The 24,389-nt window shown below is 42.1% G+C and overlaps 1 protein-coding gene across 1 annotated transcript in view; it reads left to right on the top strand.

The window, feature by feature from the left end:
* FGF9 (fibroblast growth factor 9) overlaps positions 1–11,897 on the top strand; it is a 47,981-nt gene extending 36,084 nt beyond the window's left edge. Inside the window, exon 3 of the mRNA XM_007529477.3 lies at positions 10,597–11,897. Coding sequence (XP_007529539.1) covers positions 10,597–10,842 — 246 coding nt within the window. The 3' untranslated portion in view covers positions 10,843–11,897. The remainder of the gene's footprint in view (positions 1–10,596) is intronic.
* The last annotated feature ends 12,492 nt before the right edge of the window (positions 11,898–24,389 follow it).

Below are 24,389 nucleotides of genomic sequence, written 5' to 3'. Positions count from 1 at the left end.
ACTCTGGAGCCTACTGTCCTCTTATTTTCTTCTCTCTCTCTCTCTTTCCTTTCTTTCCTTCTTTCTTTCTAGAGAAAGAGAAGGCAGAGAGACAGAGAGTGAAAGACACCACAGCACTGAAGTTTCCTCCAATGAAGTAGGGACCAGATTTGAATCTGGGTCACACACATAGCAAAGCAGTGCACTATTCAAGTGAGCTGCTTCACCAGCCTGAGGCAGCTGTTTCCAATGGGATTATTTACTGTATTTTCAGAATTTCCTAGAAAGGTATACTATGTGTGTTTAAACAGCGCTTTCCTACTCTGACTGCAGAAATAGAATGTTTACTGAGCGAGATTCAGTTTACTGAGGTCAATTCAATTTCTTAGCCAACACTTTTTTTTTTTTAAGATTTAATTAGTTAATGAGAGAGAGAGGGAGAGGTAGGGTGTGAGAGAAAGAGAGAGAGAGAGAGAGAGAGAGAGAGAGAGAGAGAGAGAACCAGAACATCACTTTGCACATGGGACCTCATGCCTGAGAATCCAATAACCTATCCACTATACCACCTCCTGTGCTTTTAGCTATGTTTTTTTTTTTTGCTCCCAGGGTTATCACTAGGGTTCAGTGCTGGCACTACAAATCCACTGCTCCTGGCAGCCATTCCCCCCCCCCCATTTTAGTGGATAGGATAGAGAGAAATTGAGAGAAGAGGAGGAGATAGAGAAGGAGAAAGACAGACATCTGCAGACCTGCTTCACCACTCGTGAAGTGACCTCCCTGCAGGTGGGTAGCTGGAGGCTTGAACCCAGATCCTTTCATGGGTCCTTGAGCTTTGCATTATGTGCACTTAACCAGGTGTGCCACTGCTCGGCTCTGCTAGCTTTTTTTAAAAAAGGGTTTTCTTCAATGAGGAAATAAGACCCCTAAATAAGAGATAGATGAGTTGGGGAAAACAAAAACAGGTTTTTTTTTTTTTTCATATACTGAAGAACCATCCCCCCCGCCAAAAAAAAAAAGAGCCATGTAAAATGAAACTTCAGTATTTCAGTCTTGAATATTAATGGTAAATTAGTGATCCTTCCTTAGACTGTAATCTGCCTACCACTGTAGAATCTTGTTTATGCTGTTTTCTTTTTATCTCCATTTATTAAGAATATTTTGTATATTTTTATTTATTAACATTCATTAATTTTGCCATCAAGGTTATTACTGGGTCTGGTTGCCTGTACAACTTGAATGCTCCTGGAAGCCTTCACCCCACCCTTTTCACACTCTCAGCGCTGCTTCACCACTCATGAAGCTTCCTTGATGCAGGTGGGGGCTGGGGGCTTGAACCTGGATCCTTGAGCAATGTAACATGTGCTCAACCTGGTGTGCAACTGCCCAGCTGCTGGACATGATTTCTCAAAAAGAGTTGTTAATTTTGTGTGTGAGAGGAAACAGAGCACTGCTCTGCTCTGGCCTATGGCAAGCCAAAGATTGGACCCGGCTCTTCTTCATACATGGCAGCCTTAGGTTGTTGTCGGACCAGTCTCCTGCTGCACAGGAAAGTTACTTAACCACAGCACTCCCAAAGCAGATATTCTAAATCAGGAACAAAATTGCAAACTTGGATAATGTTCTGCTTCTTCATGTGTGAGACCCAGGTTTGAACCCCATCCCCACTGCAAGGGGGAAGCTCTGGTGTTCTGATCTCTTTCACATGCTTTCTACCTCTCTGTCTCTGTCTAAAGGTTAATGAATAAAAACACATATATGCTATATATAAACTTACATACATACACACATATACACTATTCTAGGAACTGGCTTATTGGGAAGGGAATATTTATGAGGCAGAGAGAAGTGAAGACTCAAGTATCTGTTAATGACTTCAGCACTAGTGAGATTTTTATTTCCCTAGTTTTTTTTATTTTTATTTTTCCTCCTCCAGGGTTATTTCTGGGCTCGGTGCCTGCACCATGAATCCACCGCTCCTGGAGGCCATTTTTTCCCCCTCTTTTGTTGCCCTTGTTGTAGCTTCATTGTGGTTATTATTATTGCCCTTGTTGACGCAATTCGTTGTTGGATAGGATAGAGAGAAATGGAGAGAGGAGGGGAAGACAGAGAAGGGGAGAGAAAGATAGACACCTGCAGACCTGCTTCACTGCCTGTGAAGCGACTCCCCTGCAGGTGGGGAGCCGGGGGCTCGAACCGGGATCCTTATGCCGGTTCCTGCGCTTTGCTTCTTAACCCACTGCAACACCGCCCGGCCCCCTTTCCCTAGTTTTAACAGAGAAAGAAATCATGCCTAATCTCATGCCCCAGCCCTGGGATGTGTCAGGGTTGTAGCTCTTCAGAAGACTCCTGGGTTAGCTTGTAATGGGAAATCTAGCATGATGCCCTGCGTTCCCAGTAGGAGATAGGTTGAGGGACATTGACTCCATTGTTCCTGCATTGCTGGCCCTTGTAGTTATGCTGTCTCTGTAAGCTAGCCCCAGAATCCCCTTCCCACCCCTGCTTGTCCTTGGCAGTTTTGTTGCTGCTTTCTTTTTGCTGTTTTATTGAAACTAACTTAGCAGAAAACAGCCCAATGGGGCTTTTCTTTTTAGATAGTGACAGAGAGACAGAGCTGCGTGCGCACGCGTGCGTGCACACACACACACACACACACACACACACACACACACACACACACACACACACACAGAGATAGAGATAGATAGATAGAGAGAGAGAAATACACCATATACCCCAAGTTTTCTCTAGTGATGTGGGGTCCAGGATTGAACTTGGGGCCACACAGCTAGGAAAATAGCATACTATCCAAGTGAGCTGTTTTGCCAGCCTGAAATAATATTTCTTAAAAAAAATTTTTTTAATTAATGAGAGAGGGGAGAGAGAGAACCAGAGTATCACTCATGTGATGCTTCACATACAGTGCCAGAGATTGAACTCAGGATCTCATGCTTGACAGTGCAATGCTTTATCCATGGTGTTACCTCCAAGGGCATGAGATAATACTTCTTCCAGATCCACTTGGCCCTCTTTAATCACCCATAAGATTAACCTTTTTTTTTTTTTTCTTTTCAGGAATTTTAAACTTTATTCAGGGAAATTGAGGATATTTACATGTTAGAGAGAGAGAGAGAGAGAGAGAGAGAGAGAAGCCCCCTTATATCTGTTCACCTAGAAGAGAGAGAAGCCACACCCACAGGTCTGGTTTGATAACACCCAAGCCCCACCTTCACCTTTCCAAGCCACACCTGTCGCCACTACCATTTCCTGGGCAGCAGTGTTTGCAGTCTCCTTCAGGTACACCCCCCCTCAACATTTCCCCCTCTAATTATTTTTGAGGTGCTAAAGGATGGAGTTTTGTGTTTCTGTAATTGCTTCCTGCTGAGACATGGGCTGTAGTCTGGTTGATCCATACTCCTAGACAGACCTGTTCTGCCCCTAATTTTTTCCTAGTAGGGTAGGGCACCAGGGAGATGATGTTTCTGGATACTTAATCATACACAAGGATCTGGTTAAAAGCCCCTACTCCATGAGAAGCTACATGAGCAGTAAAGCAGATTTGCAGGCATCTATTTCCTTTCTCCCTCTCTAAGTCCCCTCCCCTCTCAATTTCTCTCTGACCTGTCTAATAATAATAATTTCAAAAAAGGAAAAAAAAAGGAAAAAAGGGGGAAAAATGGCTACTGGGGAGTGGTGGACTTGTAATGCTGGCACCAAGCCTCAGTGATATTCCAGGTGTCAAAAATAAATATATACTAATAATGATAAATAATAATAATATCGTTTTAGAATTCTGGCCCCTGTGTACTTTTGGATGAAGCTAAGCCTTTGGCTAAGTAATGAGAGAGGCAGAGGCTCTGGTTCTGGAAACGTCTCTTTCTTTGGTTGATAGACTAACTCTACGATGATTATGAGGCTGGATTCTACCCATCCCGAACACCCAGACTCACTGTCTTTGCTGTATCTCAAGTGCCTGCATGGAAATATGTACCCCGGTGTGTCCCCTGGCCCTGAATTACAGAAATGGCTCTTGTTTCTTTGATTGTTTTAACTGTGTGGACAAATTTTATATTTTTATTCATGAAGTTGCCAGGTGGGTAAGACCCTACTTTAAAAAATTAGGTATACATTGATTTTTTTTTTTTTATCACCAAGGCTGGGGCTCAGTGTCTGCACAGCCACACAATTCTGATGGCTTTTTAAAAAATATTTATTTCCTTTTGTTGCAGTTATTATTGTGATTGTTGTTGGACAGGACAGAGAAAAATGGAGAGAGGAGGGGAGGCAGAGAGGAGGAGAGAAAGAGAGACACCTGCAGACCTGCTTCACCGCTTGCGAGCAACTCCCCTACAGGTGGGGAGCCAGGGGCTCGAACCGGGATCCTTACACCGGTCCTTGTGCTTTGTGTTACATGTACTTAATCTGCAGTGCTAGGGCCCGATTCCTGGCTTTTTTTTTTTTTTTTTTTTTTAATAAAGGGAGAGAGAGAGAGAGAGACAGGGGGAAGGAGAGATGCCTGCAGCACTGTCCACTGCCTGTGAAGATTACCCCTTGTAGTTGAGGATCAGAAGCTTGTCCTCTAAATGGTAATGTGTATACTCTACTGAGCCACCACTCTAGTGTTTATTTTTATGGAAGTGTCACCTAACTTGAGTCTTTCAGGTTCTTTGGCTAATGCATCTACTTCAGCTATTTTGGCATCTTTTTTTTTTTTTTTTTCTACTTCTTGGTTTTGGCTCTTATTCTTTTTTTTTCATTTTTTATTGGTGATTTAATATTGATTTACAAAATTGTAAGATAATGGGTATAAATACATACCTTTCCCACCACCAGAGTTCTTTTTTTTTTTGACTGTCAGAAAAGTTATGGCATACTATATATACATATTTAATTTTTATTTATAAAAAGGAAACACTGACAAAGCCAAAGGATAAGAGGTATACAACTCCACACAATTCCCACCACCAAAACTCTGTATCCCATCCCCTCCCCTGATAGCTTTCCTATTCTTTTTTTTTTTTTTTTTTCCTCCTCCAGGGTTATTGCTGGGCTCAGTGCCTGCACCATGAATCCACCGCTCCTGGAGGCCATTTTTCCCCCCCTTTTGTTGCCCTTGTTGTAGCTTCGTTGTGGTTATTATTATTGCCCTTGTTGATGCAATTCGTTGTTGGATAGGATAGAGAGAAATGGAGAGAGGAGGGGAAGACAGAGAAGGGGAGAGATAGACACCTGCAGACCTGCTTTACCGCCTGTGAAGCGACTTCCCTGCAGGTGGAGAGCCGGGGGCTTGAACCGGGATCCTTACGCCGGTCCCTGTGCTTTGCGCCACATGCGCTTAACCCACTGTGCCACCGCCCGACCCCCTAGCTTTCCTATTCTTTATCCCTCTGGGAGTATGGACCCAGGGTCATTATGGGGTACAGAAGAGACTAATAACTAAAATATACAAAGAGCTCAGCAAACTTATCAACAAAAAAAATCAAATGACCCCATCCAAAAATGGACAGAAGATACAAACAGAATATTCACTACAGAAGAGATCCAAAAGGCTAAAAAACACATGAAAAATTTCTCTAGGTCATTGACTGTCAGAGAAATACAAATAAAGACAACACTGATACCAACCACCTCATCCCTGTGAGAATGGCATACATCAAAAATGACAGCAGCAACAAGTGCTAGAGAGGTTTTGGGGACAAAGGAAGCCTGCTTCACTGCTGGTGGGAATGTCAATTGTTCCAACCTCTGTGGAGAGCAATCTGGAGAACTCTCTCAACGCTAGTCATGGACCTTCCATATGACCCAGTAATTCCTTTCCTAGGGATATGCCCCAAGGACTCCATAACGCCCAACCCAAAAGATATGTGTACACCTATGTACATAGCAGCACAATTTGTAATAACTAAAACCTGGAAGCAACACAGGTGCCCAACAACAGATGAGTGGCTGAGAAAGCTGTGGTATATTTACACAATGGAATACTATGCAGCTATTAAGAACAATGAACCCACCTTCTCTGACCCATCTTGGATGGAGCTAGAAGGAATTGTGTTAAGTGAGCTAAGTCAGAAAGACAAAGATGAGTATGGGATGATCCCACTCATAAACAGAAGTTGAGAAAGAAAAACAGAAAGGTAAACTCAAAGCAGGATTTGACTGAGTTTGGCGTAGGGCACCGAAGTAAAAATCTCTGGGTTAAGGGTGAAAGTGGATGTTTGGCTTCACTGGGGTAAGGGGTGGGGGGTGGGGGGTGGAGGTGGGGGGTATGGGATGGGACACAGTCTTTTGGTGGTGGGAATGGTGTTTATGTACACTCCTATTAACTTGTAGTCATATAAATCAACATTTGATTAATATGAGAGGGGAAAATTGGCTCTTGTTCTTTCAGACTCTCCTGTTTGCCTGTTTTGGTTATGATTTTCTTCCATGACTTTTAGTAGTAAACTTATGGACTCATGTTTCAAGGTCTCCCTCAGAAATCTTGATTGTTTCTGGCTTATTTGTGTGTGTGTGTTTCCTGGACTTTTGCTCTGATTTGTCGGTGGGATGGATTTCCTTCTCTCTATTCTGCTTGGTGTAGGATCTTACTTGCATTAGCCTTGATAGATGCCCTCTTTTGTGTGTTTATCTCTGAGGGATGTGTGGAGTCAAAATGTTAAGTGAGATAAGATAGAAGGAGAACAAATACCAGATGACTTCACTCATAGGGGGAACTTCAGAAACAAGGACAGCAAGACAAAACACAAGGTGAAACCTGGATTGGATATTGTGTCTTTCACCAAAGCAAAGGACTCTGGGGAGGGGAGGGGGGATGGAGAGAGTGTTGGATTCTGGTGCATGATGGGGGAAAAGAACCTAAAATTGGGGGGTGTTTTATAGACACAGGGAGATTAGAGATTGTACCCAGGTATCAACAACTGTATTCTAAACCCTAATTAAATAATAATAGTGATGGTGATGATAATAACAATGTGTTATGTAAGACAGACATGATTTTGGAAGGGTTTGCTGAGCAGTGAGCAGAGTGAAGGACCTGCTCAGTCCTAGGGCCTTGTCTTTCCATGTTTTGATGCAGGAATGTGTTAACGGTTTCAGGGTGAGAAGTGACCCTGATTTTGTTTACTCTTGCCATTGGGCCATGGAGCAGCAGTGGCCCTAAGTTAAGGGAATAAGGGGGTACCTAGGCATTTTTGCAGCCTCAGGTGGAGGGGGAAGTGGGCTACATTTATGAAAACATGGAACCTCCCTGCTTTGGAAATGGAGGGCTAAATCCAATCCAGCACCCATCCATGGGAGCTGTATATCTTAGAATGACTTTTTTGTTTGTTTGTTTTAATTGGGGGAATTGATGGTTTATAGCAAATACATTTGTTGGTACATGTATAAAATTTCTTAGTTCTTTGCAAAACACTCTCACCCCCAACTCTGCTATCATGACCTAAGAGCCCTCTGACCTCACCCTGAGCCCCGCCCCCCATGACTTTTTAAGTTGGGTTGGAGGGATATTCTAGTGAATCTCAAATTAATTATTTATTTTTTAAAGTTTTTTTATATTTATTTATTCCCTTTTGTTGTCCTTGTTTTTTTTATTTGTTGTAGTTATTATTGTTCTTGTTATTGATGTTGTCATTGTTGGGTAGGACAGAGAGAAAAGGAGAGAGGAGGGGAAGACAGAGGGGGGAGAGAAAGATAGACACCTGCAGACCTGCTTCACTGCTTGTGAAGTGACTGCAGGTGGGGAGCTGGGGGCTTGAACCAGGATCCTTAAGCTAGTCTTAGCACTTTGCACCACGTGTGTTTAACCTGCTGTGCTACCGCCCGACTCCCTCAAATTAATTATTTCTTTGTGTCAAGGAAGACTCCTTCATTTTTTTTGATAGATTGATCCCCTCACATACATAAATGCTATTTTAAAATTAATTTAGAGAGGGAAGAAGAAAAAGAGAGAAACAGTACCTTAGTAATGCTCCACCATCCATGGCAGTCCTTCCTTCAGACCGTCTTAAATGCACTCAAACTTCTGTGTCTTTTGCTTTATTTTGTTTTGCTTTTCAATCTTAAAAATTCTAACTAGCAGGGAGTCAGGTGGTAGCACAGCGGGTTAAGCGCAGGTGGCGCAAAGCTCAAGGACTGGCGTAAAGGACTGGCGTAAAGATCCCGGTTAGAGCCCCTGGCTCCCCACCTGCAGGGGAGTTGCTTTACAAGTGGTAAAGCAGGTCTGTAGGTGTCTGTCTTTCTCTCCCACTCTCTGTCTTCATCTCCTCTCTCTGTTTCTCTCTGTCCTATACAACAACAACAATAATAATAACTGCAACAATAAAAACAAATTCTAAACAAAGCCCTACTCATCTGTGCCTTATAATAATGCTGGGGATTGAACCTGGGACCTTATCGGAGGCTCAGGCTTGAGAATCTATATTGCATAAGCATTATGTTTTTTACCCAAACTCCAGAAAGCATCCCATTTTAAACTGTGGAGCAAGAATTATCTGCATCAGAATTCCTTCTCCCCAAGAATCAGTAAAAAAAAATGCATACTTCTAGACCTTCTAGATCAGAGTTTTCAAGGACTGGGGGTTAAATATCAACCTTTAGAAAAACATCCTGGGTGGCCATTCTGTAGCCCCAAATCTGGAAACCAACCTTACAGAAAGACTCTGCTTCAAAGGGCAGACAGAATTGAGCTCCCTGCATGGTTGGTCTATAGATTATATCACAAGGGTCTGAGATTAAGGTGTGAACTGTGCCTTTGATTCACATATACAAATGACTGTTTCAGCACTGCCACCATCCTAACTGCTGGGGTAACAGTGAGAACAGCTCACCACCTTCCTTGTCCTTTGCCTGTTTGACCTTGTCAGATTGTTGGCATGTAGAAAAGACCCAGGAATAAGTGCTTTGACAGTTTTGTATTCCATTCAAGAACTAGTGGGGAGAGGTGGGTGCAGGAGAGGTGGTGACACAGTGGATAAGTGCTGGACTTTCTAGTGTGAGATCCTGAGTTTACTCCCCAGCATCACATGTGCCAGAGTGATACTCTGATTCATATGTTCTTTCTCTATCAAAAACAAATAAATGAGTAAATACATAATTAAATAATAAAAAAATCTAAAAAATCTTAGGGTATAGTCAGATTTATAGTCACTTTTTTTTAGTCTTTTTTTTTTTAATTGATTTAATGATGATTGACAAGACTGTAGGACAGGATGGGTACAATTCCACACAATTCCCACGATGAGAACTCCCTATCCCATCCACCCTCTTGAAAGCTTTTCTATTCTTTATCCCTCTGGGAGTATGGACCCAGGATCATCATGAGGTGCAGAAAGTGGGAGGTCTGGTTTCTGTATTTGCTTCTCCATTGGAAGGTTGATCCATACTCCCAGACTGTTTCTGTCTTTCCCCAGAGGGGCAGGGCTCTGGAGAAGTGGAGTTCCAGGACACATTGGTGAGGTCATTTGTCCAGGGAAGTCAGGTTGGTGTCATCTGCAACTTGGTGGCTAAAAAAGCATTAAGATATAAAGCAGAACAAAATTTTTAATAGTCAGGAACCTAAAGGCAAGAAAATAGCAAATGAAACTTGGGGTTCCCAGTTTGGAAAAAGCTAGTAGGTCTATTTTAGGTATATTCCAAGGGGCCCATGACTTTACTAATTTTTGTCTGAGCCTGACAGCTAACATGCAGATGGGCTAAAGGTATTGTCTGAGGAGATGGTGTCAGGGTTGCAAATAGGACTGGAAAGCTGGATCTGGGCAGAGAGTAGCTCTCAAATGTGGGAAAAGTATCTAAACGTTGTTAACTGTAAACCCCGTCGATGTGATCTGGGGCCCATATTCAGTTCGGGAGCTTGTGTAACCTCTACATCCCTGTAGGTCTGAGCTCTCATTCTGTGGTCATAGCTAGGAACATTCCAGGTTGAATTCATTGCAGGACTGATCTTCCTCAAGTGTCAGAGTAATGTTGACCCAACCTCCCTTTGGAGAATGGAGCATTCCCTATACCATTGTTGACCCACATTGAGGGTAAGGTCCTGTAGACGCCCAGAGGAGGGTCCACTATGTTGTTCCTGATGGAGATGACCAGTGACAGTGGAGAGGGATTTGTTAGAGGTCTAGGCCCATCTTATCCATGTGGGAATACCAGGATTCACTGACTAGGTCCCTGGATGAAGGGGTGGCCTGGTAAAGTCATTTTTTTTAATTCATGAAAATAGTTTAAATCAGATCAGATCTACTCCTCTCCACCCAACCCCTCTCTCTCTCTCTCTCTCTCTCTCTCTCTCTCACACACACACACACACACACACACACACCAAAGTTCCATGGTGTAGAGATGAAATATAGCTAGGGGCTGGGTAGTGCACTTGGTAGTGTGTCCACACAACCATATATTAAAGTCAGATTCAAGCCCCCAGCTCCCACCTGTGGGGAAACTTAGCAAGTGGTGGAGCAGTGTTGAAGGTGTCACTCTTCTTTTTCTCCCTTCTAGCTCTCTCTGTCTCACCCTCTATCCAAAGTTAGTAATTACTTAATAAAAAAAGAAATGGAATATTGCTTTAAATAAATAAAGAGGCCATTTATGCCAACAATGTACTCACTTCTTCTTTTTTCCTTTGACCAGGAGAAACTAACTCAAGAGTGTGTTTTCAGAGAACAGTTCGAAGAAAACTGGTATAACACATACTCCTCAAACCTCTACAAACACGCGGACACTGGAAGGAGGTACTATGTGGCGTTAAACAAAGACGGGAGCCCGAGAGAAGGCACGAGGACTAAACGCCACCAGAAATTCACACATTTTTTACCTAGACCTGTGGACCCAGACAAAGTTCCTGAACTCTATAAGGATATTCTAAGCCAAAGTTGACAAAGACAATTTCTTCACTTGAGCCCTTAAAACAAACAAACAAACAAATGTATGTAACCACTATCAAGGTTTCCTGTGGTGGGTTCTAATTGATTAGCTGGGTCACACCATCAACTCCACTGTTGCCAAACTTTGTCGCATGCATAATTGTCCAATGGAGGCTTGAAGGGAGACACTCAGACTTTGCTCTGCACTTGCAGAATGGTCCTCTCTGGGGAGCACTGTCCACTGGCTGGGGTGCTGGTGAGGCATGAGAGGGAGGCTGAGAGAGTGGTAGCAGGTGCAAGTAGTGGTGGGGAGGTGGGGTGGGGGTGGCAGGCTGAGCGAAGAGCCATAGAAGCAGAGAGGACCACAGCCTGATGCATGCTGGGGACTAGACACGCTTTGACATTTCTGATCAGCCTTCTTCATCCTTGCCAGCCCCCTCTGCCCTCCCACCCCGTCCCCCGCCGCTGCCATACTTCGACTCATCAGGATTTAGGCTGGTGGCTAGTGCCAGCACCTGCTGCATTTTTCAAAGGCATGGAGGGGGCACAGTCTTACTGAAAACAAAACAAAACAAAAATGGAAAGAGACGTTTTCAGTTTCTTCTCACTGGTGACGCCCCAGTGGATGGCAAGCAAAGACCTCTTAGTAAAAAAAGAAGAAAAGAAAAAAAAAAGAAAAAGAAAAGAAAAAAAAGTTAAATTTATTTATAGAAATTCCAAAGGCAACATTTTATTTATTTTATATATTTATTTATTATATAGAGTTTATTTTTAATGAAATCTGTACAGGCCAGATAGGCGTTCTGGAAGCTTCAGCTCTGTAAGCATTAAATGGCAAAAGTCTGCTACAAAACCTGTGGTCAATTCAGGCAAGTAAAAATAGAAACGGTGCATGGATCTGGGGAATTCTCATGACCCTAAATGTACTTAAAGGCGACAATCTCTTTTGTGCCCGTATTATTGTAAACTTCTGCACACCATTCATGACACTGAGTATTCACTCTCCAGACTGCTTGTTTCATAGCTTATTCCCAGAGGATTAAAGATAAACTGGGTCTCAAACTTTCATTTCTGTGTCTGTACTATGTCCTCTTCTCCTCAGCGACTTCCTCTAGCACTGTACCATTCACCATTGCTTTTCTTTCAGCTCATCCAGAACAGTGGATCAGTAGCAGACCACATGGTCCTGAAGTATCATTCTCAAAGAAGAGAACAGAAGCCATCATAAGCCAAGATTGATTTCTTTTTTTCAAAAATTATTTTTATTTATTTATTGGATAGAGACAGTCAGAAATTGAGAGGGAAGGGGGTGATAGAGAGGGAGAGAGACGCCTGCAGCACTGTTTTACCACTTGCAAAGCTTCCCCTCTGCAGGTGGGGACTGGGGGCTCGAACCTGGGTCTTTGTGCACTGTAACGTGCACTCAACCAGGTGCACCACCACCCGGATCCCCTAAGATTAATTTCTTATTTTTGTAAGGGACAGGATCAGATTAGCAGGATCATTCTGTAGACTTTTTGTTTGTGTGCTTGCCTAGTACATATGGAGCTATACACATGCCATGGGGGATTGGGGGGGTTGTCAACAGTCACATCTTTTATAGGATGCTGCTTTTGGTGGGAGTTGCCATGAAATGGAGTGGTTGTACCTGTCCAGCAAAACTTGAAGAATGCAATGAATAAATCCTCAACCATGACAATGAGGAATGAAGCATTATATATGTCTATTGTAAAACTGTCTTTACAAGTTCTTAATTTTTTTTTAGAAGGAAGGGTATGGTATGCATAGAAGGGTATGTATGTATCTGTCTGTATATCTAATCAATCAATCAATCAATCAATCATCTTAATTGCTACCAGGGTTATTGCTGGGGCTGGGGTGTCTGCATGATGTATCCACTGATGCCAGTGGCTTTTTTTTTTTTTTTTTTTTACTTTTTCCTTCTTTTTAGATCAGAGATAAGAGTTAAGAGGGTAGGGAGGAGAGAGCGAGGAAGCTACCTGCAGCATTGCTTCGTCTCTTGTGAAGCTTCCCCCCTGCAGGTGGGGACCTGGGCCCTTGAACACAGTAATATGTGTACTCTACTGGGTGTGCCACCACCTGGCCCTAAGATACTTTATTATTTTAATTTTATTTCTTAAGATTTTTAAAACTGTATATTCCTGACACCAAGATGCTTTATTCTATTTTTAAAGTTTTTTTTTAAACTTTATTTTTATGAGAGAGAGAGAGGTTGAGAGGGAAGGGTATAGAGAAGGAAAGAGAGACAGGGAGACATCTGCAGCACTGCTTCACATCTTAAAAAGCTTTACCCCCCTACAGGTGGGGACTGGGGGCTTAAACCCAGGTCCTTGTGCATGGTAAAATGTGCACTTAAACAAGTGTGCTACTGACCGGCCCCATCCCAAGATATCTTACAAGGGATTTCTAACATGATGCTGAAAAGCATGTGGATATCTATCTATTCCTCTAGTGGCAATGACTGTGGAGCACACCCTTGGGTGTGTGGGGATTTATTACTATAGGTTTAAGGAGAAAGAAAGAATGGAAGGGAGGAAAGAAGGAAAAAGCTAATTCTACAGCAATCTTGCAGAGAAAAGGCCCAACCTCAGCAAATTTTTATATCACACAGAACACTTTCTAGCTGGTTCTGTTGGGAAGTTAGGAGTGGTAGTGAATAAAAGTGGGATGGCAGTTTATGCGACTCATTTAAAACATTTAATAATCTCAAATTTGTTCCTGCTCAGATGTACTTTTTCCATGAAAAACAAAAGTATGGCAAGGGGCCAGGTGGTATAGTACCTGGTGGAGCACACATGTTACTATGTGCATGAACTTAGGTTCAAGCCCCTGGTCCCCAGCTGCTTAAGCAGTGCTATAGGTGTCTCCCCCACTCTCTTTTCCCTCCCTCTCAATTTTTCTGTCTCAGGGAAGATAGCTCAGGATTTGGGGGCTGACCCTTGTCATATGGGTCAGCAGAGAAAACTCCTCACAGCTTGGGGCTTTGCATCTGGCTCTTATATTTGATGGCTCTGAGCTCTGTGAACTTGGGGGTATAGGGTCCCCATTTCCACAAGTAGGGACTCAGCTAGCCAGATCAGATTACTTGCACTTTGGGTAAAGGCTTACTAGGTGTGGGCCCCAACACCACCCCTGCCATGAATGTCTCCAGTCAGTGCTGAAGGACAAGCCAGGCCCTGTGTTGGGGAACCCAATCTTGAGGAGTCCCATTTCATGGGGAATTTTTCGAGTGTCTTCAGTTGGTGATGGTTTTGTTTTGCTCTATTTCATCTCATTTGCATGTTGGCATTGTACTGTCAACTATGGGACCTGTGAATGTATGTAAAAACATACAGGATTGAGAAATGCATGTGAATATGTCATTACAGACTATATATATGTTTATATATATATATATATATATATATATATATATATATATATATATTCTGTGTATAGAAATTTGGGGCTGGGTGGTAGAACATCCAGTAGAGCACATTTTTTTATTTTAATTTTAAAAATCTATTTATTGGGGAATTAATGCTTTACATTCAACAGTAAATACAATAGTTTGTACATGAATAACATTTCCCAGTTTTCCATATAACAATACAACCCCCACTAGGTCCTCTGTCATCCTTTTTGGATCTGTATCCTCCCCACCACCCACCCCAGAGTCTTTTACTTTGGTGCAGTATGTCAATTCCAGTTCAGGTTCTAATTTTATTTTCTTTTCTGATCTTGTTTTTCAATTTCTGCCTGAGAGTGAGATCATCCCATATTCATCTTTCTGTTTCTGACTTATTTCACTTAACATGAATTTTTCAAGGTCCCTCCAAGATTGGCTGAAAATGGTGAAGTCACCATTTTTAATAGCTGAGGAGTCTTCTATTGTGTATATATACCACAATTTGAGTAGAGCACATTTTCACAGTATCTTCTCTCTTTTTTTCTCCATATTATATATATATATATATATATATATATATAATTTGGTTCTCATTTTGGAACTGCCTCAGATGATGTGCCTACAAGGATTGAAGGAATTTTAAACAAACAAGCTTACCTTGCCCTTACAGCTGTTGCATGTATATTTTTGGGGGAGGTGCTAGGAGGTGGGACATACAGTCCAGATGTCTCTCCTTTTCTCTGAGCTTTAGCTGGAGAAGTGAGCAGTCTTCTGGGATACATATTTATGAACTTGCAGAGAGCGATAATGTGGCTGGATGAATGGACAAAGCATGCTGCTGGAGGTCAGCTCCTGTGTGCTGCATTATTTGACCTTGAATTGTGCCCATTTTGAGACCCACTGCTTGTGACCACTTGCACACACACACAAAAAAAAACAACAACAAACAAACATTCAGGTGGTGGAGGTGGAGTCTCTGCAGGTGGATTTAAAAGAGATTTGCCACCTGCCCTTCCAAGTCCCTGTGGTTCTGGGTATTCCACTTGATGTTTAGTACCCAGTGCCATGTCCACTGACATCTCACAACTTAAAGTATATATTGGATTGGTGCAAGTGCAATGGGAAGGGATCAGTTGAGCCTGCCTCCTTCCTTCAGTCCCCAAATCCCAGGACTCAGGTTTGTAGAATGGACACTGGTGATAATAGGTTTGGTTGCCAAAGTGAACCAGGTTCAGAGTGTGATTTCTCCTTCTTGCTTATAGTGTGCCTTAATAGCTTCTCTCACTGGAGTGATTTATTTTAACTTAAATTTAATATTTTTTAATTGCCACCAGGGTTATTGCTAGGGCTCAGTGCCTGCACAATGAATCTACTACTCCCAGTGACCATTTTTATGGATAGAGACAGAAGTTGAGAGAAAGGAAGGAAGGCAGAGAGAGTCAGAGAGAGAAAAAAGGAGATATACCTGCAGCACTTCACCACCACTGATGAAGTTTCCCCCTGCAAGTAGGAACTGGAGGATTAAACCCAAGTCCTTATGAATGGTAATGTGTTCTGCTCTACTGGGTGTGCCACGTCCTGGTCCCCTGACTTGAGTGATTTTTTAAAGAAGATATATTGGAGCTGGGTGGTGATTCACCCAGTAGAGCACATGTGTTACCACATGCAATGACCTGGATTCAAGTCCCTGGTTCCTACCTGCAGAGAAGCTTCACAAGTGACACCTGCTTTAGTGTTGCAGGTGTCATTCTCCTGTTTTTCTCCTTCCTTCCACATTTCTTTCTTTCTCTATTAAATAATTTCTTTTTAGAAAAAGAGTTATTTTTGTTTACACAACCAGAGCATGACTCACTATGGTGGCATTGGATCAAATCTGGGGCCTCAGGCATGCAAGTCTTATGTCTTCTCCTCCACTTCACTTTTTCTTGAGGGAGAGAAAAAGAATGACCAGAGTATCACCAATTTATGTGGTTCTGGGTTTTGGGAACCAGAATCTCATACATTCAGGGTCTATATATTACTGATGAATAATCTTCTAGGCTTCATATGCTGGGGAATAAGCCCAGAGCTTCACATGTGCATGATACTGTTGAGTAGTCTTCCAAGTTCACCTTTTTAATTCTATATGGGGAGAGATACCACAGCACAGTTCCTTCCTGTTTATGGTGCTGTCCATTGTACTTAGGGAGAGACACCATAGAGTGGCTCCACTGTCAGAGAGTGCGCTTGGTACTGTCCATGGTGCTGAGAGAGGAGAGACACCACAGCACTACCCCACCATCCAGGGAGCTCCCTTGGTACTGTCCATGGTGCTGAGACACATTGCTGAACCATTCTACTATCCATGGATGTCCCTTGCTGCTGCCCACAGTTCAGAGGAGATTCACCAGCTTGTTCCTGTCTAACACCCTATGGGACCAGGATGTCCACACTACCAACACTACGAGGTGCTGAGGATAGTGTTGAAGTCCCCAAGCACTTCACCTACCTTCAACTGGGTGTTAATTTCTTTTGATATGGGTGAACTCAGGTGCAGCTTTGTGAACATTTTGTTGTTTTTTAAAACTATATATATGTGATAACACAAATATTTATCCTTAAAAATATTTGTTTTGGACAGTGACAGAATTTGAGAGAGGTGGGGGAAATACAAAGGGAGAGAGAGGCAAGTGCAGCACTGCTTCATTGCTCATGTGCTTCCTCTCTGCAGGAGGTCACCAGGAACATGCACATGAACCTGGGTCCTTGCACACGGTAACATGTGCCTTCTACTAGATGTGCCACTGCCTAGCTCTCATTCATTCATTCATTTATTCATTCATTTTTTTCTTTTGCCTTCAGGGTTATCGCTGGGGCTCTTAGCCTGCACTGCTCCTAGAGGCCATTTTTCCCAGTTTTGTTGCCCTTGTTGTTGTTGTTATTGCTATTGTTGTTGGATAGGACAGAGAGAAATTGAGAAAGGAGGGAAAGACAGAGAGGGGGAGAGAAAGATAGACACCTGCAGACCTGCTTCACTGCTTGTGAATCAACTAACCTACAGGTGGGGAGCTGGGGGCTCAAACCGGAATCCTTACACCAGTCCTTGCACTTTGCACCATGTGTGCTTAACCCGCTGCGCTACTGCCTGGGTCCCATTCATTCACTCTTAACTGGAACACTGCTCAGCTTTTGCTTATGGTTATGCTGAGGATTGGACCTGGGACCTGAGACATGAGGCAGAAAAGTCTTTTGCATAACCATTATGCTGTCTTCCTGGACCCCAGTTTTTTCTTTTTTCTTTTTTTAAAATAATAGATGAGTTCCTTCTTGGAGGTAAATGAGTTCCCTTTGAAGTGAACAGTGTGGAGGCTGCTCTAATACCCCCTTCTTCAGAAAATCGAAGGTAAACTGTGACAAAATTCCAAGAGTTTGTCAACCACAGATCTGTGATGTCTTTTCAAGGCACTGAGCAAAGTATACAGCTAAAAAGAGCCAGGAAAACTTTTTAAAATCCCTCACCTCCCATAGCACCCACTTCCTTGAAATAAATTTAAGTGGGCATGTGAGCATAACCTTAATGCCAGAAAGACAGAATTGTACATCTTGGCTAGAGGAGTAATAGTATTCTTTGATCTCAACCAGAATTACAAAGGAATTAATGATTTATATACACAATGAAATACTATAGCTGTAAGAAATGACATCTCCTTCTTTATCTGAGATGGAACTTGAAGGAATCATGTTAAGTGAGATTAGCCAGTAGGAGCAGAACAAATACTGGGTGATCACATAGAAAAGTGATACTGACAAAGCAAGGCAAGAACAGGGAAGCACAGGGTGAAGCTTGGACTGGGTGGGAGGTATTGCAGCAAAACAATTAGTAGACGAATTAGTAGATGCAGCAACAAGGTTGAGTATCCAGGGCACAGTGGTGAAGAGGGTCTTGGACTGGGGGTGGGAATGGTCTGCAGACACCTATCATGAGGAGAGAAGAAACAGTACTCATGTGTTAAGAACTGTCCTGCAAATCATTATCCCTCCAATAAAATGATAAAAAGAAAAAGAATTTCCCCAGAGGCTTTTCTGGTTTCACATCTGGCTTAATGAAGTGAGGGCTAATGGAATGAGAATAACACTCAGAACAAGACATAATGGCAGGAAAAGAAACTGCCCTCTGGGAGCTCCTCTGTGCCAGCCCACTATTCACAAATGGACAAGACAAGGGCAGAGTGTGCCTGTGACCCTGTGCAAGGCAACTGGGTTTTATTCTTCTCAAGCCCAAGCTTTCACTGGGTCCTGGTGGTGAAATTCTCCTTTCTGATCACACACAGACAATTAAGTGGAAGGGTTGTGTTGTATTAACAACAGTTCCTAGTTAGGTTTGAATTATAATCTGGTCTTGTGTAGCCTCTTGATGCGTGACTGGGACCCCATTTTGAGTTCCATGTAAGGCTAAATGTGTTCTTAAGTGGATAAGTATGTTGAAATGGCAAAACCATGTCTCCTAGGAGTTGTTCTGAGTTCTAGCTAACTGGTTGCTATAAATGCTTGGGTCATAACTTCCAAATAGCAAACACTATATAGGTTGTACTATATAGGTTATTATACTCTACTAACTTGGGAAAATTCAAAATAAAATAGAAATACTGCACCAGGCAGTGGCGCACCTGGCTAAGCACACATGTCACAGTGTGCGAGGACCCAGGTTCAAGCCCCTGGTCCCCACCTGAAGGGGTAAAGCTTCACTAGTGGTGAAGTAGGGCTGTAGGTGTCTCTCTGTCTCTCTCTCTATCTCCCTCTTCCGTCTCAGTTTCTTTGTATCCAATAACTAAATATATGAAAAATAGAAATATTACACATTATTTTTGCCTAGAAAAATAAAAGCTTTTTTTCCCCCAACCATGGGCCATATTTTATGCCTTTTAGTTTTAAGTTTATTTTTTTATTATTGTTAAGTATTGCAGAGTTGGGGATTCATATGTTTATGACTTTGTCACTGCTAAGCCAAAGTTTTCATTCAGATAAAGAGATGGAGAGAAAGAAAAAGATTGGGGGAAAGGTTGGGGAGAGAGGGGGAGAGACAGCACTGGAACTTCTTCTGGTACCCTGGCTCCTATGTCGTGCTTGGGATTGAACCTGGGTTGTAAGCATGGCAAGACATACACCCTACCTGTTGGTCTACCTCTCCAGTTTTTGACACTCTTTAAAAAACTTAAGAATTATGGTCTGGGGCTGGGTAGTGGTGCACCTGGTTGAGTGCACATGTTATAATGCACAAGGGCCCAGGTTCGAGCCCCCAGTCCCCACTTGCAGGGGGAAAGCTTCACAAGTGGTGAAGCAGTGCTGCAGGTGTCTCTCTGTCTCTCGCTCTCTCCCTTCCCTCTCAATTTCTGACTATATCCAATAAATAAATAAAGATAATAATAATAATAATAATAATAATAATAATAATAATAATAAAGAATTATGGTCCAGAGGTGGTGCAATGGATAAGGCATTGGATTCTCAAGCATGAGATCCTAAGTTCAATCCCTGGCAGCACATGTACCAGAGTGATGTCTGGTTCTTCTCTCTCTCCTATCATTTTTCATGAATAAACAAATAAGACAGACAGTGCACTATTGCAACAAAAGTAAGGTACTCTAGAGGAGGGAGGCTTGGAAGGGCATTGACTACCCAATGTACAGGGTGAGGGTGAGGTAGTGGGGGTTGAGGGATAGGGGGTGGGGGAGGGTGGAGGGAGATCTCAGTTGGTGGTGAGAATGGTATGCAGACACCTACTATGGGGAGATAATAAATCCTACCCATGTGATAACTGTCCTGTAAATCACTGTTTTCTTAGTAAGATCATTTGAACAAATATTAGTTAATTTAATTTCACTCCTAAATAAACTCATGATTGTTTTCAAGATGTCTATAACACTTCATGAATGGTTTAGACCTGACCAATATTCAGGTGAAAAGAACTTTATTTTCTAATTTTAATTAAAAAATTCCCCAAACATCTGTTTTGTCTCAATTATCTTAAATTTTTTTTATTGGTTGGATTGATGGCTTTACAGTAAACAGTAAATACAGTACATATTTAATTTTTTTAGTTTTCTGCAAAACACTCTCACCCCCAGCCTCTGTTCTCCCCTACCATCGTGCACTAGGACCTATAAGCCTCCACCCCCAAGTTCTTTACTTTGCTGCAATATACTAAACCTAGTGCAAGTTTTGCTTTGTTATTCCCTGCTCTCTTATTTCTCAACCTCTGTCCATGAGTGAGATCATCCTATATTCATCCTTCTCTTTCTAGCTTATCTCACTTAACATGATTCCTTCAAGCTCCACCCAAGATGAGGTGAAGAAGGTGAATTCATTTTTAAATATTTATTTATTTATTCCCTTTTGTTGCCCTTGTTTTATTGTTGTAGTTATTATTGTTGTCATCATTGTTGGGTAGGACAGAGAGAATTGGAGGAGGGGAAGACAGAGAGGGGGAGAGAAAGATAGACACTTGTAGACCTGCTTCACCACTTGTGAAGTGACTCCCCTGCAGGTGGGGAGCTGAGGGCTCGAACCAGGATCCTTATGCTGGTCCTTGTGCTTTGCACCACGTGTGCCCACTGCGCTACCACCTGACTCCCTAGAATTCATTGTTTTTAATAGCTAAGTAGTAGTATTCCATTGTGTTTATATACCACAGCTTGCTCAGCCACTCATTTCTTGTTGGACCCCTGGGTTGCTTCCAGGTTTTGGCTATTATAAATTATGCTGCTATGAACATAGGTATACACAGATCTTTTTGGATGGGTGTGTTTGGGATCCTTAGGATATATCCCCAGGAGGGGAATTGCAGGGTTATAAAGAAGGCCCATTTCTCTTCCTCCCTTTCTTTTCTTTTCTTTCTTTCTTTCTTTCTTTCTTTCTTTTTTTCTTTCTTTCTTTCTTTCTTTCTTTCTTTCTTTCTTTCTTTCTTCTTTCTTTCTTTCTTTCTTTCTCTCTTTCCTTCCTTCTTTCTTTTTTTTCAAGCTTTTATCTTTCTCTTTTCTTTTTTTAATTTCTTTATCGGGGAATTAATGTTTTATATACAACAGTAAATAAAATAGTTTGTACATGCATAACATTCCCCAGTTTCCCATATAACAGTACAACCCCCACTAGGTCCTCTGTCATCCTTCTTGGACCTGTATTCTCCCCACCCATCCACCCTCACCCCAGAGTCTTTTACTTTGGTGTGATATGCCATCTTTCTTTTCTTTTCTTTTCTTTTCTTTTCTTTTCTTTTCTTTTCTTTTCTTTTCTTTTCTTTTCTCTTCTCTTCTCTTCTCTTCTCTTCTTTTCTTTCTCTCTTTTGATGATGTTATGAGATTTTTAATCCATAATCTTTTTTCAAATTAAAAAAAAAATTTACTTATAAAATGAAAATATTGACAAAACCATAAGATAAGAGGGGTACAATTCCACACAATCCTCATGCCCAGAACTCCATATTCAATCCCCTCCCTTGGTAGCTTTCCTATTCTTTATCCCTGTGGGATCAGGGACCCAGGATCATTATGGGGTGCAGAAGGTGGGAGGTCTGGCTTCTGTAATTGCTTCCCTGCTGAACATGGGCATTGACAGGTTGATTTATACTCCCAGCCTGTCTTTCTTTTTCCCTAGTGGGGTAGGGATCTGGGGAGGTGGGGCTCCAGGACACTTGGTGGGGTTGTCTGCCCAGCGAAGTCAGGTTGAATGATAGTTTTCCATCCTTTCACTTTAAGTCTGTGTTTGTCTTGTCGCGTTAGGTGAGTTTCCTGTAGACAACATATTGTTGGGTTGTGTTTTCTGATCCATCTTCCTACTCTGTGTCTTTTAATAGGTGAATTCAGGCCATTGACATTTACTGATATCAAAGATTGAAGATATTTTAACGCCATTCTTGTAGAGTTTTAGAGTGTTTTGATATATGTTCTATTTGTGGTGGTCTGGTTGTTTATAGGAAACCTTTCAGAACTTCTTTTTCAAGGCAGGCTTGGTGATGGTTGCTTCCTTCAACTGTTGCTTGTCTGAGAAGGTTTTGATGCTTCCATCTAGTCTGAATGTCAATCTAGCAGGATATAGTATTCTTGGCTGAAAGCCTTTCTCATTGAGCACTCGATAGATATCTTGCCATTCTCTTCTGGCCTGTAGTGTTTGTATGGAGAAGTCTGCTGCTAATCTTATGGGTTTTCCTTTGTAGGTGACTCTTTGTTTTTCTCTTGCAGCCTTGAGGATCCTTTCTTTATCCTTATTCCTTTCCAATCTAAGTATGACATGTCTTGGTGTCTTTAGGTCTGTGTTAATTCTGTTTGGGACCCTCTGGGCTTCTTGAATCTTTATGTCTTTGGTGTTGTCTAGACTAGAGAAATTTTCAGCTATTATGGCCTGGAGAACGCTTTCTTCCTCCCCTTCTCTTTCTTCCTCTGGTAAGCCAATAATGCGTATATTGTTTCTTTTGAAGTCATCCCATAGGACTCTGTTGTTGTTTTCAGCATCTCTTAATCTCTTTTTGAGATCTCTTACTTCTTTTTTAGTTGTCTCTAATTCATCCTCAATCTTGCTAATTCTGTCTTCAGCCTCATTGATTCTATTCTCTCTGCCCTCTACTGCTTTCTGGAGTTCATCTATTTTGTTGCCCTGCTCTGATACTGTTTTAGCTTGTTCAGCTAGTTGCCTTCTTAGCTCAGCAATTTCAGCTTTCAGCTCTCTAATAATCATGAGATTATTAGAATTTTCTTCCATATTCTCATTTGTTGTTCCTGCAGTTCTGATTACAATTTTTTCAAATTCTTTACTCACTCCTGTTATTATTTCCTTAGCTAATGTTTGGATGTTGAACTCGTTGTTTTGTGCTTCGCCCTCTGGAGGACTTTTAGCTGGACTCTTGTCCTGGTTCGAGTCTCCATTATTTTTTCTTGTTGTTTTAACCATTTTATATAAGTTAACAGTTTTTTCAATCCCTGAGTTGGAGTTCAGTGGTGTAAAAGCCTTTTTTTTTTTTTTTCCCCTGTAGGCTATGGTAGCCTGAGGGCTTTTAAACTATCAATAGGTTTCTTGGCTTAATCAATGACTCCTGACCAAGAGATAAAGCAGGGTGTGGCAGAGATAATCCAGTGGTTATGCAAAGAGACTTTCACAGCCCTTCAGCTATGCCACCGAGGTATAGGTCTTCTCCTGAGTTTCCCGCTTAGATCTCTGTGCCCTGGTGTCCCTCCCTGTTGCTGCTCCAGATTCTGAGGGTAGTAGCAATGGAGACTCAGAGTTGTATTTGGTGAGTCTCTGGGGAGTCCTTTCCTCCCTTCAGCTGTCCCCTTGTTGGTGGAGCAGACTGGAGGTGGTGTCTCCACTGACAAACTGTCGAACTGTTAGCAGTCACTTAATCTCTCCTTAGGCCCCTCTCTCCTCTGTCACCAGCCACGCGTGTTTGTACTCACGGGTGATTTACTGGGTTTCTGTGGTCATTCTAGTCCTGTCTTGTTTCGGTCCGGGTGGTCTCCTTTGGTATTCCTAGTTGATCCAGTAGAGGAGAGGAGAGGAGAGAAAGCGATCTGCTGCTCGTAGCTCCGCCTCCGGAAGTCGAATCCGCGAAGTCAGGTTGAAGAAGACCCATTTTTGTCCTTCTGAGAGTTCTCCAGGCTGTTCTCCAAAGGGGTTGGACCAGCAGTACAAGAGGGTTCCTTTGCCCCCACAATCTCTAACATTTGTTGTTGCTACCTTTTCTGATGTGTGACATTCTCACAGGAGTGGAGTGGTATCTTATTGTTGTCTTCATGTCTGTTTTTCTGACAATCATTTTTTCATATGTATGTTGATCTTGTAGATCTCTTCCTTGGTGAATATTCTGTTCATATCCTCTCCCCACTTTTGGATGGGGCCATTTATTTTTTTGTTGCTGAGTTTGGTTAACTCTTTAGGTTATTAAGGTTATTAGCCTCTTGTCTGATGTATGTCATATAAATATCTCTCATTCTATAACGGGTCTCTTTTGTTTGGGTGGTGGTTTCTTTTGTTGTGCAGAAGCTTTTATTTTCTTTCTTTTAAAAAATTTCTTTATTGGGGGATTAATGGTTTCCAGTTGACAGTAAAATGCAATGGTTTGTACATGCATAACATTTCCACATAGCAATACAACCCTCAGTAGGTCCTCCTATGCTATCATGTTC

This window comes from Erinaceus europaeus, chromosome 7 (assembly GCF_950295315.1).
Source record: "Erinaceus europaeus chromosome 7, mEriEur2.1, whole genome shotgun sequence".
Classification (NCBI taxonomy): domain Eukaryota; kingdom Metazoa; phylum Chordata; class Mammalia; order Eulipotyphla; family Erinaceidae; genus Erinaceus; species Erinaceus europaeus.
Note: the sequence above shows the minus strand (reverse complement) of the source record. Positions and strands in the feature narration are given on the sequence as shown.